This window comes from Grammomys surdaster, unplaced genomic scaffold (assembly GCF_004785775.1).
Source record: "Grammomys surdaster isolate TR1022 unplaced genomic scaffold, NIH_TR_1.0 172, whole genome shotgun sequence".
In the NCBI taxonomy this organism is placed as follows: domain Eukaryota; kingdom Metazoa; phylum Chordata; class Mammalia; order Rodentia; family Muridae; genus Grammomys; species Grammomys surdaster.
In genome coordinates this window covers 8,946,171-8,962,767 of record NW_021604620.1, presented here as the reverse complement: position 1 = coordinate 8,962,767, position 16,597 = coordinate 8,946,171, and the positions used below count along the sequence as shown (strand labels likewise).

Here is a 16,597-nt window from a genome sequence, read left to right as displayed (position 1 = left end):
TACCCCTCAATATATGAAGCTGTTGTAGAAAAATGAAAGTCATAGTTTTATACAGGGTTAGTATTTATTATACATGAGCATAAATAATGTGTTCTTATACTTCAAATAGGTGGGTAGAGAATTTAAAGGGGCAAAGAAAGAAATGTTACCTTGTCCCTGATTCTAAATTTGAATTTTATTATTTTGGCACTTTGAAAAGATAGACTGTATAGATCAAGTATAAAACATCAAATAGTATTGCTAAAGTGCTATTTTTCTTTTTTTCAGTTTATCATGCAATCTACTTGGAAGAAATGGTTGCCTCAGAAGTTGCTCGAAAACTTGCCTTGGTGTTTAATATTCCTTTCCACCAAATTAACCAGGTTTACAGACAGGGCCCCACTGGTATCCACATTCTTGTTAGTGACCAGGTAAATCAAACAGGCAGTAGTCCCCTCGTGCTGTAGGGGCACTCATAGAGTGTCGGAATGGAAGCAATGCTGCTGGCCTCTCTTGCAATAGTCATTTTTAAATGTAGCCATTTTTAAACAGGTCGGATCAAAATAGTATCCTAGTAGCATACAATCAGGGAAAGCGGGCTGGACTTTCCCTAACCTTTTGAACTCAGATACTTCCTGGAGCCCTAAGGTTTATGTGTGTGGCAGACTTTGGTCCTTTCTCTGAGATGAGGCATTAGGTTTGTTCTCCTTTTGTACACTGTTGGAAGAGCAGCATTTTTAAAACATTTACTATTAGAAGTACAACCCACCCGTGCTCCAGCTGTGTCACTGACAAGCAGTAAAAGTAGGAACCAGCCTGTATAATCTTGAAGTCACATTCACAGGACCTGGCACAATATGCTTCTCAGTGGCTCACAAATGACAGGTGTAAACTGACTTTCTCATACTGCCGTCAGGAATGATTAGGATTGTCTGATTGTGTAAGAAAGATGCGTAGATTATGTTGTAGTCCTTTAACTCTACATTTAAGTCATTTCTGGTCAGTTAAGGACTGGTAGATCTTAATTATACTTACATGTCTGCTTTATCCTTCTAGATGGTTCAGAACTTTCAAGATGAGACTTGTTTTTTATTCTCCACAGTAAAAGGTATTTTCTATGTGTGTGTGCCCTGATTAGAAGCTCTCATGTGTATATGCATATTCTTGAAAAGTACATCGTTGTAGATTTGTAAGAGGTTGGAATGTGGATGGACAGTATTTTTAGTGTTTGTAATAGAAATTAGCATGCAGTATAGAAAGGATTGGTTTTTGTAGATGACCTAAAACCAAACAGTCCATTCAGCCAGTATTTGCTGAGCAGTTTCTCTGAGACAGCACTCTGTTGGTGCTTGAATGGAATAAGGGCTCAGGGAATTCCATTATAGTGGGGAAAAGTCAGAATTGGCCACAGGCACAGGAATTGACCAGTAGTAGGTGTCATGCAGGAATAAGAACGCGTTGGGCTTATGGGAATAGGGTAAGCATAGAGCTGTCAGACAGCTTTTCTGAGGGGGTGGTCTGGAAAAGGTCTGGAAAAGGAAGAGCTGGCCACAGGGCTAACCCAGGGCAGAGTGGGACCCTGCAGAAGAATGCACTAGGCTTCTGTGAAGCTGTAAGAAGGCCATGCAGTGTGAGGGTGAGCAGAGCACAGGGGTCGGGGAGAGAGGCAGGCTCTGGCATGCAGGGATGGCAGGCGATGGTGGTCATTGGCTCTTACTTCACATGTGTAGGGAAGTCAGTGAAGTAGCTTAAACAAGGAGCAATGGGATTGGGTTTCCTTTTCTACTCTCACTGTGGAGAAAAATGACAAGACAGCAAAACTGGAACAGGGAGTCAATAGGGGCCAGAGGCAAAAAGTAGTGTATGGACTCGGGACAGGGCTCAGTTGGCTCCTGGTTTGGAGGGACAGTAGTTGTGACTGCCAGGGCCAGTGGCTGCCTCATCAAAGAGGCAAGTCAACTTGGTATGCCAAGCAGGCAGCTAATTGTACCATTCTGAGGTGCCTTGAGTTTGAGGTACTAATTTAGAAATGTTCAGATGTCAGTGTAACTAAAAGCTGGGCAGGCTGTACAGAGCTAATTAGGGAGCAGTGTGGGAAGAGATCCAGGCCAGGTCAAGTGTGCTCCAAACTACAAGGTTAGCGGAGAAAGGCAGAACACGGGTTAAGTCCAGTTACACTAGTTTCAGCACAGACCCCACCCCAGAAGAGGAAGCGGTCTTGAGTCACATGGTAGTGACTCTGGAAAGGTGCTGCCCAAAGGGGTTTGAAAATACAATTTGCTTTATACCTACCTGACTGGCCCTCAGGCTACCTTATGTGGACACCTGCACATGTGAGACAGTAGTGAATTGGTTCCCTGCTTCCGTGAAGAAACATCTTTCATTTTAAAATGTAATAGCTTTTATTTTGCAAAATTAAAAAACCCAAGCAGCTCATGTCCTGTGAAGCCAGTGAGTGCTTGCAGCGTTGGCTCCCACAGGGTCTCTCCAGCCTTAGTTTTCTTCATCCACATGGACACCGTCTCTGAGTCTCCTGACTCTCTGAGGCCATTAGGTGTTGCTATATCTATCTGCCTCTGAGGGTCCAGTTTTCCAACAAAGAGACGTCCATCTACAGCAGAGCCTGCAGCTGCCTGCATGTTTTCTGCAGGGCTTTCTCAGCTCTGCCCTCACAGTGCTTTGGCCTATTTTGTCCTAGCATACAAGTGTATCTGCTGCTGCTCTCTTAAGCCCTTGGCCTAGAGCTGGCAAATGCTGCACCTGGGCTCCCTGAGCAGTGCTACAGGGAGTGTGTCTGAGGGAAGAGCTAGAACAGTGCTGTCAGTTTTAATCCTGTTCCTCTTTTAAGCTTAGTTAAAAGTTTTAACCCCTCCCCCATCTTGTTTTTTTTTTCAGCTGAAAATAATGATGGTATTCACATAATTTTGAAGTGATACCTTATACAGACTGAACTCTATTCAGTACCAAATAAAGTCATGCTTAAAAGTGTGTGAAGACTGAATCCAAGAAGTCTTGGGATTGGATTTTACTGTGAAATGTTTCATATTGAAAACACAAGATGACCTTCCTAATGAGCTGTAGGAGAGACAAGTCTCCTCATTGTCACTGCCACAGCCCCAGCATCCTCGAGAGAGCGAGCATGTCAGGTGACATGCAACCAGCTCCTAGCCATGGTGGGCACAAGTACTTGCTTCCCTGGCAGGGGCCAGCGGACAGAACCTCCCAGAAGCAGTCGCTGCTGCTTTTCACACTGTATGCGGTTTGAATTGAATGTAAAACTCAACCGTGGGCATTTACCTTTCTGTGCCAGTTTGGCTTTTGTTGCCTGACCTTTATGCTGATCTGGGGAGAAGATAGGGTTGCATCTGGGGGAGCTGCTCTGTACTAGGCTGACACGGCCGTATTGGTCAGGTAAGAGGCTAAGCACCTTCTCAGAAGCAGTCATGTCTGAAGGTGTACATCAGAGGGGATCATGCCAGACCAGAGAAGAGCCCAGAGGATGAGCAGACTGCACTGTCAGCCATAGCTTGTGCGAGGTCAGTGTAAACCCTAATAGGTACAGAGATTTGGGCGTTTGGCTTTCGCTTCCAGTTTTAGCATTTTAGTTTCTGAATTTCACCTTTGAAACCTCCTTGCCTTTTAAACTAATGTGGTTTCCTTTTCTTGTCTCCCCATTCCCCCACTTGAGCCTCCCAAGAAGCTAGGACTCCAGGTGTGCACTGCTTGTCTTGTGCCCGGCTCTGTTCTTAACCATGTCTAAAAGCCCTTTCCCCAGACATCAGAACTAGGTGATGGAATGGGGGAAACAGTATCATTGTTGATAGTTTCTGATGATGTTAAAGGGATTTTTTTTTTTTGAATGAGACAAAATTACCCATGGAAACACTAGATGTCATAACAAGACACTAAAATGTTCCATAAACCCTCCCCTTCTCCCTCCTCAAACACTGGGTTTCAGTACAATCATGGATAGGTAGTGTGGTGATTGGTGGGGACTCTATACTCTGCATCGTTCCTGCTTTGTCCGTAACAGGTGTGCCTGTGACTCGTGTGCTTGCACACCACCATCCCCTCCCACCTCCCCACTCACAACCTCTCGTGAGGCCTGTCACATATCCGGGTCTTAACAAACTTCCTTCCATTTGAATTATGTAGCGTCTCTGCCCATTTGCTCAGCTGCTGGCTGTGAATCCGCTTGTCTGACCCTTGTTGTTCAGGTGGGTAGGAATAATTAAGTTTTAAGTGAAATCTCTTCCAGAAGACAGACTATTTCAGTGGGTAAAGGCTTTAACAGTTTGTTTTATTCATACTGGGGAATAATTACTTGCAACAAAACAAACTGTCTCGATGTTGTCCTCTTGGGTTTCCGCAGTGCAGTAGCCCTGCAGGCCCTTTAGGAGGGAGCGCTCCCGTCCGTCCTTCCCTTTGCTTTGTGTGACCACATGCTTTCTGTACCATTCACTTACTTGGGAAAGAAGTGGATTTATCTCCTAATTGTTTTAGAATTTCGCTTGTCTATGTAGCTTTCCTTTTTGGATCTCATGATTTATGGAACAATAAATGTCATTTAATGCTGTGTGCTATTTTGAATTCCTTATCAGGTTGTAGAAGTGGGGTGAAAGTACTTACAAGCTCCTCAGACTTGAAATTGTGCTGAGAGGCACCAAGTGCTAGTCCATCTCAGTGAAACTGTACATGGCCCACGGCACCAGCAGTTTGCTACTTTGGTTATAGGATGTACAGTTCACTGTAATAAATGTTTTCTGATTGTTTTGTAAACGTGTCACTCATTTCAAATCACGTTGCTGTTTTGTAAACATGTCACTCATTTCAAATCACGTTGCCCTGGTGTCATCTGAGATCACATGGAATCAAGGGCTGCCTTCAGTGTGCATGGTGTAAGACCTTCATCCTGATTTCCACAAAGGCGATGCAACTCACGACAAATAGTTACAGGAACTGCCTGCTGCACACTTAGAGGAGAAAAACCAGGCTCTTGTAGGCTTGAAGTCATGGTCACTGAACATCAAGTCCACCATCTGCAATGGGCCACATTCTAGCTCAGAAAAAAATGTGTATAGTTGTCTCAGATATTTAATAGAAATGAGTTTCGTGACTCCTTGGAGCAAGCCTAGGACATGCTCACTCAGCAGCTCCCTCCATCGCTCGCCTGCCTGCCACACACAGTGGGGCAGGTAAGTAGCTGCTGTGATAGGTGCACAGCAGCCTGTCAGGAGGCAGCGGACCCTTCCCATCGCAGTAAGCTAATGCTTACAGGATTCACCTGATGAGCTTCCATTATCTGCTCCCCCTCCTAGAAAGCAGCTGAGTCACTGTGTCTGTACAGATGCTTCAGCACTGTCCACAGAGGCAGAAAAAGCTCATTTTTGCAGTTCTGGTTGGGGAGTGTCGCTGGGAAGGTTCAGATACCATTAATATTGAAGGTGGGAGATCTCAGTGGGACAGAGCAGCAGCACCATAGTAAAAAACAGCATCCTGTTCCAGTCCCAAGGACAGGAGCACCTGCGTAAGTGGATTTGCTCAATCTGACTCCAGTGAGCATGGTGAGGCTTTGTGGGTTTGAAAGCTGCCAATACTTGATTCATTTGACTTTTTTGTGTAAAGCTTTAAAATAGTTCTGAAATGGTTTCTAAAAATTCAGAGTAAATTGAAAAAAAACCACATCCATTCTACATGCATCCATTCATTATTTTTACTTGATTATAGATAACTTAAGCCTTAATTCTGGATTTTCTCAAGGTTCCCACAAATGTTTTTGAGAAGTGTGGTCATAATTGGCTTCTTTCCTTCAACAGAGATGCACTATATGCTGTAGCATATGGCAGGACTTATCATTTCCAATGGATCGATGATGCAAAGGGGGTTGGTTTTGGTCCCTAGAGTTGGTTATGACGAGTTTACACAAACAGAAAGGTGAAGATCCTGCCCCACCCAGCTTAGAGGCCTTGTTTCTTTGGTGTCTTATGGAAGTATGTTAACATGCCTTTCACACACGTTTCTACATATGAAACTAGCAGCCATTCTGAGTTTGCAGTATAGTCACGTTCATAAAGGTGCTATTTAGTCTTCAAAGTGGACAAGTCCTGCAGATCAATAGGAATTGCTATGAATTACATTAGGCCACTGGCTTAAGGATCAGGTAGAAGACCAGCAGGCTCTTTTGCTCTGCTCAGGTTGTGCTAACACTGGAGGTGTATATGTAGAATGCTGACAAAGCCAGGTGGGGTTCATATGCCTAGGTACCCACCTCGGATGGGCTCCAGCTTGCACCACACCACTCTTGCTGTAGATGACACAGGCCTGGATTTGCTTGCATCCCAGCAACATTAAGGTGAAGAGCATCACCAGTTACTGTAATCTGTGCTGCTCGAAGTCTTTTACCTGTAATGCTTTCACCATGGAGAGTCGAGATTGGGTGATGGTGGCGCAGTCAGGAGACTGGTCTAACCTGGAGGATGGGGCCCGTGGCCGCAGCAGCTGCTGTCAGAGGATGACACAGCATCTGCACAGTCGATGTCCACTTCCTGCCACTGCTGGTGGAGGGGTGACTGGAGCAAAGTAGGCATGGACTTTAACATGAGGAAGCTGAGCCTGTAAGGAAATGGGATTAGGGTTCCTGTATAACTTTGGAAAACCTCTCATCCGTTTACATTGATGACGGTAATGTTGGGCAGGCCGAATGCTGTAAGCTACAACTATTCCTGTTAAACCCCCTCTCACCCCCAAACCCAGCACTTTCTGAAACACTCCTCTAAGTGGCAGTGATCTCAGAGCGCACGAAGAAGCCTAAGGTAGCACATGTGTAACCAGACAGTTTGTATAAACATTGTGTCCATTGCTAGGGCAAGTGCATGCTACAGCATGTATGTGGAGGTCAAAAACCAACATTGAGTTGGTTCATGTTCTTGGCCATGATCTCAGGAAGACAAGCTCCACAGCAAGCACCATTACCTGCTGAGCCCTCTCCCCAGCCTGAATGTTGATTTCTGGGTATCCACCCCCCAGTTGCCAAGGAGAGCCTAAGAGGGACTTACACCTACCCGCATACGCTTGATGCCTGCACGGGTGACCTGCTGGCAGTCATACAGCTCCAGTCGCTCCAAGCCCCGGCAATTCTCCAGGTGCTCGAGTGAGGCATCCGTGACAAGAAGGCAGTTGTCCAGCTCCAGTACCCGGAGTCTCTCGTGCCCACAGGCGCTGCTGCTCAGGTGTAGGATCCCTTCATCTGTGATGAGCTCACAGTGGGACAAGCTCTGGGGAGGAAAGACATTCTTTAACAGGACCCTCATTCCAAGTTAGTTCCTCAGGCGCCCTGAGTAACTGCTTCCTATGGTGTGGTATGTCCTCTGGAAAGCACATACTGGAGATTTAGTGCCATGTGTGGGAAGGGTCACCATGAATAAATGGAGGGCTATAAGGACTGGAGACTACAAACACCTCATCTGACTGACAGCTTGTCGTATCTCCCCCACTCCCACCCTCTCCAGTACTATAGGAAACAGTCTGGGGTTTTCTCTAAGAGCACAAAATGGAGGAGCCGGTAAAGTCCTGGGTTTGCCGCACCAGACCATGGCAGCTAACTTTCCAACCAGAAACAAGGAAAGATGTTTCAGGGGGATAGTTCAGAGTTTACTCCTTTGAGCAGTTTTATGGCCCAATTTGAGTAGAGGTGTCACTGATAAAGCCAGTAGATTTAGTGTCCTTGTTTAAAATGCACAGGGTTGGAGAGGTGGCTCAGTAGTTAAAAGCACATACTGCTCACAACTGATAACTCCAGCTACAGGAGGATCCAATGCCTTTGGCTTCCACAAGCACCCACAGTCATATGCATGTACCCCAGCACACAGTACACACATTAAAGAGTGCAAACATCCATGACTCAGTTGTAGCTATGCAATGAGACCCTGACCTTAGTCAAGTATCACCAGCCTCTTGCAAGTGGTAATTAAGGTTACGGAAATACGAGGGTGAGTTTACATGGCCACATTTATAATAACTTCAGACTGGACAGTTGCCCCACTATGAAAATAGAAAATGCACGCGAACATAAAAGTTGTAAAGAGCAAACGGGAACAGTGCCTTAGAGTGACTGACAGGTTGAGCGTGACAGAGTCCATGAGCTAATGTCTGAGGTGTTGGGGTGATGCCCAGGCCTGGGGGACAAGTCAGGCTCAGTGTAGCAAGAAACAGGCGAGGTAAAAAGAGATCACAACAGGAGTGCAGGCCAGGGAAGCCATTTCATTATTTGTCAACATGGGAGGCATGCCACAGTGGAGGTCAGAGGACAACTTGTTCTTTCCTACCACTATTTGGCTCACAGAAATCAAACGAGGGTTGTCAAACTTGGCAGCAAACATCCTTTCCTCCTCCCCCCCCCCCAGCCTGCTCATGGGGGTTTTCTTCCATCCCAGGTCCCTGGGAATTATGTTACACCTCCCAGAAAGCTCATCAGTATAAAATCCTGTTAATACTGTAAGCAAAAATTCCATAGCATTTCTACTTTTTTTTACATGTACATTTGGGGTAATTTAGGAATTCTAAGTGAATTTCCTTAAGTTTTTGGGTTATTTTACATCAAATGAGTTATTTGTTCAATATGTTGCCAAGTTTATGTAGTTGTGCCTCCTACAAGTTTAGCATCCATAATGTGAACATTTGAAATTCTCCAAGTCTAAAGAATTTTGATTATCACTACAAATAGGAAATCCACAACTAACCTTACATGAGGCAGTCCACAGAATGCAATGCAGTAGCAATTGTCAAAGATGCATGTTAGTCATAAGATGAATTTGTTTCTACATTTTGGACCTAGCTTCAAGTACTTCATTATCTAAGTGTATATCGTGAGACAATCTAAAAGCCCAACACCTTGGCCCCATTTTAGATACAGGACACTCAGCCTGGATAGACTTAGGGACAGCCGATTGCTGCTGATACTAGCAGCCTGGCCTAGGGCCTGTTTCCAAAGCAGCAGCCAGCGTTGCTATGATACTGCACTGGTGTTTGTGTTCTCAGTTCACTGAGCTCTACCATGTCATGTCCTTTAATTTGGGCTTTATTTTGCTTTCTTCTGATGCCACTGGCTTACTTCACTTAGTATCATGTCCTCAAGCTCATTCATGTTGAAGCATGTGCCAGGATTTCCTTCTGTCTCGACAACATTCTCTGCATATGCAGCATACTGAGTTTACCTATTGACAGACCTGTGGGCTGCTTCCCTTGACTGCTGTGGAGTAATTCCCCCGTTACTGTGGACGTGCATATCTGCCTCTCGCATCCATTCAGGATGCCTGACTTTTGTGTTTCCTTTAACATACTCAGCAGCAGTTCTGTAACACGAAGGACCCACAGGCTGGCTTTCTGTGGTAGTAGATTCATTTTAAATTCACACCAGTGTTCTCCCAGCACTTCAAGGAGATTTCCACAAGGTGAGAATTCTTGGCCTTTGCCAGTGTCCACCCAAGGATCCTCGTGAGGAACTGGCTTTGGTGGTTGGAAGATGGCCAGTGATGAGTATCTGCCCAAGATCTCATCAGCTTCAGCCTACAGGAACATGTTACCAGCTTGGGACTTTTTAGCCCTGTTTCGGTTCTAACTGTGATACTGTAACTGTCACATCTTTTGTTCCTGCTCCCCTAAGTCACCCCCTTTGTTTTCTAAACGCTGTGCTCACTTGCCAAGACTAGGCCTCTCTGTTGTTGGGTCCTCCACTCTGCTTTTTTTGTTTGTTTGTTTTTTTGTTTTTTGGGTTTTTTTTGTTTTTTTTGGGGGGGGTTTTCGAGACAGGGTTTCTCTGTGTAGTCCTGGCTGTCCTGGAACTCACTCTGTAGACCAGGCTAGCCTCGAACTCTTGAACTCAGAAATCTGCCTGCCTCTGCCTCCCAAGTGCTGGGATTAAAGGCGTGCGCCACCATCGCCCGGCTTGTTCATTGATTTTTGATTTTCATTTTCTGAGTAGTTCTATGTACTGTATCTATTCATGGGCATTGACTTTCTGTTGGTTTTACCGTGGCTTCATAATTTCTACTGAGAACATTTTTCTGAAGTCCGCTTTAAAATGTCACGTTAATCTGAACTTGTCATCTGCATGCTGCCACCAAACATCTCTTTTCATGAGTCCAGACTGTTCTGTGTGTCCAGAATGTTCTGACGTCTTCATTACATCTCCTTGCACCAGGTCTGTAGTACTGTGTTGCTGTGGTGTAAGGCCCTGTGGTCTACATACAATGGCCAAGTCTCCATCCTGAGCAGTCTGATGCCTATGGGGCAGGTGCCTTGTCACTGGGAGGCGGAGGTAGCTTTTCAGACTCCTTCAGACAGCCCTGGCTCAGGGCTGGTGAGGCTCTAGGTTTGGGCTGCCTGTGTGGTCTCAGGTGATTCTGCAGATTGTCACTCCCTGGGCAAAGATGAAAGTCTCCTAGCTGTCCATTCACCCTGTATTGGCAAGGTGGAGAAGCACAGCTCTGCTTGCAGTGACTGTTAGAAAGGCATCTTCATAGGCCATCCTTCCCCCTTGGTCCTTTGATCAGAAACAGGTTCTTTGGGATTTATTCCTATCTCAGCATCCCTTGTTATCAGCTCTTTTAGAGCATAGCCTGGGATGTACAAAGCATAGCCTGGGATGTACAAAGCCTAGCCTGGGATGTACAAAGCAAAAACCACCCACTGACTCAGTCAGTCCCATGGCCTTAAGGTCCCCGGCTGGCTGCCCCATCTTCTCTTGGCCTTCTTAATATTTAAATAGAGGTTTGTGCCTGGGCACTTAGTTGAAAGTCAGTGGTAAGGTAAGAAAGTATAAGGAAGATTAAAAAAAAAAAAAAAAAGACAGGGTTCTCTATGTAGTTTGGGAACTCTGTGTAGGCCAAACTGGCCTCAGACTCAGAGCTCCAACTACCACTGCCCCTCTGAGTACTGGGATCAAAAGTGTGTGCCACCTGATCAATCAAGGAAGCTGGTTAGCTAAGGAAGGCACTTCCAGCAGAAAGGGAAGACTCTTTTCATTCATTCTGTCTTTTCTCTGCCCTACTGAGCTGCTAAGGGTTTGCCAGGAGTCACTGGCCAGGGGCCATACTATTGTGCAGTCTGTATGTCAATCACTGAGCCAGCTGCCCATGTAAACTTGGGACCCACTATACTGCAAATGCACTTCACATAAAACCTGCACCTGGATTTGCTCTCAGTTTACAGGACTGGTAGATGTCTAGTGGGGTATTTAGCCATATGCTTACTCATCCCTTACACAAAGATTCAAGTTCCAGAGCCAGGATGGGGTTGCTGACGGACAATCCAGGCCAGGGGACCCCTCAGGACACTGCAGTGAATAGAGTCTGCAGCCTGCAGTGGTCTCTTCCGTTTTTTTTCCTCAGCCCCGAGTTGTAGTCTCACTGCAGGCTTGATGCTCTGCCCATCATCTTTTGTGGTTTTCACTTTGGGCTCTTTGGTTTCTGAAGTAAGCTTTTCTTTTCTTTCTTTTTTTTCTTTTTTCTTTTTTTTTTTTTATCTTGTTCTTTGAAATATGGTCTCTACATGCCAGCCAGGCTGGGCTTACATCTGAAGTCTTCTGTGGCAGCTTCTGAGGAGCTAAGATCACAGCTGTACACCTCATACCACCTGACTCACTGTGGTGTCATAGTTTTAGTCTTAACTCCCATTTCTAAAAGCAGTATATATAAAAATGGGGCCGTATTGAGAGTGGTCCCCTGGTGCTCGGAAACCCCTTGGGGAGAACTCCGGTCATTGGAAGGCATTTCCAAGAACAGCTATGGGCCCTGTCCTTACAGGACCCCTACACCATGCAGAGGGCCCAGATGGCTTTCCCCTAGGGCTGTGTGAGTGGGAGCAGCAAACCCAGCGGGGCGGGCCCCAGTCTCTGCCCCCAGGTGATGGTATTTTACACTGAGCTTTCATATCCTGTCAGTGAACGAGAGGTTAAGTGAATCAATGGGGCTGTGAGTTCTTGTCAGCTTCTCTCCCTGCCTTCGATACAAGTAATGTTCAGATGCCCCACAGCCCAGGCTAGCCCAGCAAGAAGGTCTGAGAGCAAGAATGATAGTGGCTTTACACAAAGTGGACCCCATGGCATGTGCTGTGGGGGAGGGTCCTTCTCATTCCGAGGACATTCTTAAGTCTCACGAGTAGCTCAGACTCACCAGGGCTTGCAGCTTGGGACAGTGGATAGAGAGCTGGACCAGAGTACTGTCGGTAATCTAGAAAGAAACACAATCAGTGTGGCTTCTGCACCAGGACCTAACACACAGTCCTCGAGTCTCCTGAGTGTGGGGCTCGGAGGGAGCAGAAAGCAAAGGAAAACCTCATTCAAGGACACTGGGGCTCAAACTGTCAACTCCGTGGAAGACACACTGCTGTTTGGCCTTGCTTCTGGTGCCTGAGGGAGCCTCGGGGAAGGACAGGACATAAACGCTGTGGATAGGGGGTTCCCCAGAACACCCTCCTGTGACACCCTATCACCCAACATCAGGCTCATTTCTCTCAGAAGCTTTGTGAAAAATAAAAGGAAATCCCGCTTCTGCTTGGAAGTGGGTGGTACTCTCTTACATGTGGAACTGCCAAATACTTACAGATCCCATGACAGATGTCCTAATGAGGGCCTGATCCCCACCACCATGCTGGGTAGTAGTGGTACCCTATGCTTGCTACAATGCCAGGCCCCTAGCAGTGGCAGAGCAGCCCTAAGGGGCTGCCAGCAGTCCACTCACCAGGACACATTCTTCAAGGTCCATCTTCTCCAGCTCATGACAGTTCTGAAACAGACCACAAGACACACTACTGTGTGGGCCCATGAAGAGTTGCCCTGAGGCTCACTCATCCCACTGAGGACTGGATCCTATTCCTGCTGCTATCCCAAAGCAGCAGCTCAGAGTGAGCCAAGGTCAGTTTGAACAGTGGGCGTGGCTACCTCCACCCTGGAAACCCTCCCAGCATCACCATCTCAACTGAGGGAGTTGTCACACTTTCCCTCACCATAGTCAGACTCCTCTGTAGGAGGTGGGGACAGGAGGATGCAGATGGTACCACAGGCAGTACGGAAGACAGGGAGAGCACAGCCCTAGGCAGGGAGGCTGAGCAGAGGCCAGCCTGGGTTCATACAGAGAGCTCACTGGAGAGGGGTTTTGTTCAAGGTGGATCTCGCTGGCTGAGAGGAACAGTGAGGCCTGAACTCTATGAAGGCATTCAGCTTGTAGGCAGTGTGTGCTCCAGAGAGCTATGGATGTGGCCCAACAGTTCTTGGTAACTCAATTGTACAGTTAAGCATGAACTTCGTAAATGCCAGTGTCATGTCGAGAAGTTGGACACACCTGCCAGGGTATCCCTAGAGTCCTGACCAGCTGAAAAAAGTACAAAGGTCATCATGGCCATCTCTTCTCAAGCTAAGTGTTGGATTCTTTGGATTTCCCCAAACTACCTGGAGTCACTTTGAATTAGAGCATGGTTTTGTCTCAGACTTGATGCCTTACCCGAGCTAGCAGTGTAAAGCCTGCATCGGTCAGATGGGAGCATCGGGCTGCCTCCAGAACTCTGGGAAGTGGGCATGAGGGAGAAAACACACAGCGCCAGGTTAGCCACAGAAACACTGCATGGTGCACCTTCTCCAGTCTGCTCTCTCTGTGGGATACTGAGCCACTTCCCAGTCGTGTCACTCTGGGTCTTGCAAGCAGGGCCTCTGGAGTGGAGCAGAGTCCTAACGTCTCTCTCATCACAGGGAACCAGGAGCCCACTCACGCAGTGGTTTTAGAACACAATTAAAATGAACTTGCTAAACAAAATCATCTCGCGACCCACGGTATTTATTTTGTGGTGCTGGGACTGAACTTGCCCCAGACATGCTGACAAGAACTCTGCTCTAGTTACCCTCTAGGAAAGTGTAGGCAATGAAAAACATGAGTTAATCCTCATTAGAATTGAAACGGTTTCAATGTAAAAACAGATAAAATGTTCTCTACTGCCTCTTTGTATAGTTTGGGTTAAGACTATTGGTTCTGAAGTAGAGTCTACAGATCACTGCTTTCCTCATTATCCACCATGAGACGCAGGATAAACTGACTTGCCTTTGGGCCTCGGTTTCTCCTGGAGTGACTACTCATGCAAATGTGTTTAGTTAAATCAGGGTGGCACAGGCCTACTGAGAGTTGGCTTCATTACATCCTGCTCCTGTGTGTGCAGAGCTGGTGTTTGGGGCAGTGGACAGTAGTACTCTACCCTGAGGACCAACTTTTCTTCCTATATTCAGGAGGATGACAGGCAAGCAGCTGAGACTTCCCTTTACCCATCTAGTGACAGGGTTAGCAAAGACATTCAACCAGTCCACACACCACCAGATCAGTCTGATGGCCAAAGCCAAAGTGTAACAACATGAGATAAAATGTGAAGAAACACATGAAAGAGACCAAGAAACTACATGAGAGTCAGCTGTGCTGCACACCCATCGGCCCCTGACAGGCATAGGCGCTGTCATACTGCAGCCCAGCTAACACTTCCTGGCTCTACCACCCTGAGAGCTGGCAAACCTCTCCCCTGTGGCAGCCCAGTCCTCTCGGAGCCAAAAAGCAAAAAGGGGTCATACGCACTGTAGTCTGGGGCAGTTCAGGCCCAAGGCTGTGAGAGATGCATCCGTGAGGTTGCTACAGCCCGAGAGGCATAGAGCCTGTAGCCGGTGGCAGCCCCTGCAGATCTGCACCACGCCATCATCAGTGATGCGCTGGGGAGAAGAGCACAGGGATCAGGGGCCGGTGCCGTCTACCTTGTTTACTGCTGTGCCAACAAGCACTTCACCCTGATACCTAACCAAACACAAGCAGGCTGCACGTGGCAGCGCTTACCTGTAGTCCTGGCACTTTGAAGGCTGAGGCAGGAGGATTTCAAGTACTAGCTCATCCTAGACTTCATAAGTGAAACCCTACCTCAAAACAAAACTAGCTAAGAGTACACCTTTGATCCCAGCAGGTGGGAAATATATATATATATATATATATATATATATATATATATATATATATAAAATACGTAGTGAGACCATGTCTGGGCAGTCACTAAGTTGGTAGGTGCTTGCCTGGAATTGCATGAGGCGCTCTCTGAGTTCAATCCCAGCATGACTAAACAAGAGTAGACAGAAATTCTGCACAGCTAGAAAATATTCTAGTATTAGCAATGGACACTGAAAGCCAAGATTCCACTTGGAGAGTCATCAGAAGCAGTTCATAAACTCGTGAAAATCATTGTTACTCCTGACACATTAAATGCCTAGGTAAATGACACAGTATGCAGCTGGATGTGTAGACGTTGTGCCTTGTGTATTCATCATCGAAATCATATTGTGTTTACATGCATATTTATAACATTTCACCAAATGACTTAGAGAAAAGGAAAACTAGATACTGATAAATTCCTTGGAGTTCAATTTGATCGGGCTGTGAAGGTCCAGAATAATCTTTGCTTCAAACATACTAGTTCATGCAGACAGGAGCATGTTCCTGCTCGGTTAACCGTGGGCCAGTGCTGTCCCATGTAGCACAGTCTGTCCTTTGGATAGTCCAGGCAGATCTGTGAAGCCAGCTCAGAAGACACTGCTTTCCCTCCCTCCCACCGTCACACACTCTGAAGACCGGATTCATTTGTTAAAGCTGAATGCAATGTCTTTCTCTTGGGTTTCCCAAACCTCGAGGTTTCCCATGGGTCACACAGCCCATGAAACTGCACATGCGCAGAGCAGCAGTGAGGAAGGCTAATGCCTAGAGAACAGTGCTAGCTTCCTCTTGCACATGACCCCTGTTTATAGGACTGCTGCTTGTGTGCATGTGTGAATGAGCATGTGTGTATCTGCATGTGTATGTGTGTGCACATGTGTGTCTGCATGTGTGTGTATGTATGTGCATGTGTGTTTCTGCATGTGTATGAGTGTACATGTGTGTCTGCATGTGTATGAGTGTGCATGTGTGTGTGCATGTGTATGAGTGTGCATGTGTGTGTCTGCATGTGTATGTGTGTGCATGTGTGAATGTGAACGTGTGTCTCCATGTGTATGAGTGTGCATGTGTGTGTCTGCATGTATATGTGTATGCATGTGTGAATGTGTGAGTGTGCACGTGTGTATGAGTGTGTATAAGTGTGTGTGCATGTGTCTGCATGTGTATGTGTGTGCATGTGTGTGCCTCCATGTGTATGTGTGTGCATGTGTGTGTCTGCATGTGTGTGCATGTGTATGTCTGCATGTGTATGAGTGTGAATGTGTCTGCATGTGTATGTGTGTGCATGTGTGAATGTGTATGTGTATCTGTGTGTATAAGTGTGTGTGCATGTGTGTATATCCTCAAGTGTCATTCTTCAGGTGCTGGCCATCTTCCTTGGGAACACATTCTGCTGCCAGCTCAGAACTCACCAGGTAAGCTGGCTGGCCAGTGAGCTGGGGGATCCTGTGTCTGCTTCCCTGTCCTCAGTTTTGACATGGGCTCCTGAATCAAGCTCAAGTCCTTGTGTTTACAAGGCCAGCACGTAACTGACTGGGCTATCTTCCCAGCCCAGGGCTATTATTCTCACCAAGGAATCAGAGGGGCCATCAGCTCCAATGTGTTAAAAAGAAATG

The 16,597-nt window shown here is 46.6% G+C and overlaps 2 protein-coding genes across 4 annotated transcripts in view; one reads left to right on the top strand and one right to left on the bottom strand.

The window, feature by feature from the left end:
• The window catches only part of Ubp1 (upstream binding protein 1), a 45,642-nt gene extending 40,884 nt beyond the window's left edge, over positions 1-4,758 (top strand). For all 3 annotated transcript variants that reach the window (XM_028767273.1, XM_028767271.1, XM_028767272.1), the window contains 3 exons: positions 268-410; positions 1,036-1,087; positions 2,875-4,758. In XM_028767273.1, coding sequence (XP_028623106.1) covers positions 268-410; positions 1,036-1,087; positions 2,875-2,912 — 233 coding nt within the window. In that variant the 3' untranslated portion in view covers positions 2,913-4,758. The remainder of the gene's footprint in view (positions 1-267; positions 411-1,035; positions 1,088-2,874) is intronic.
• A 461-nt stretch (positions 4,759-5,219) lies between these two features.
• Fbxl2 (F-box and leucine rich repeat protein 2) overlaps positions 5,220-16,597 on the bottom strand; it is a 49,009-nt gene continuing 37,631 nt past the window's right edge. Inside the window, exons 10-15 of the mRNA XM_028767377.1 lie at positions 14,586-14,716; positions 13,476-13,536; positions 12,717-12,761; positions 12,150-12,206; positions 7,041-7,253; positions 5,220-6,591 (exon numbers count right to left, since the gene is read on the bottom strand). Coding sequence (XP_028623210.1) covers positions 6,484-6,591; positions 7,041-7,253; positions 12,150-12,206; positions 12,717-12,761; positions 13,476-13,536; positions 14,586-14,716 — 615 coding nt within the window. The 3' untranslated portion in view covers positions 5,220-6,483. The remainder of the gene's footprint in view (positions 6,592-7,040; positions 7,254-12,149; positions 12,207-12,716; positions 12,762-13,475; positions 13,537-14,585; positions 14,717-16,597) is intronic.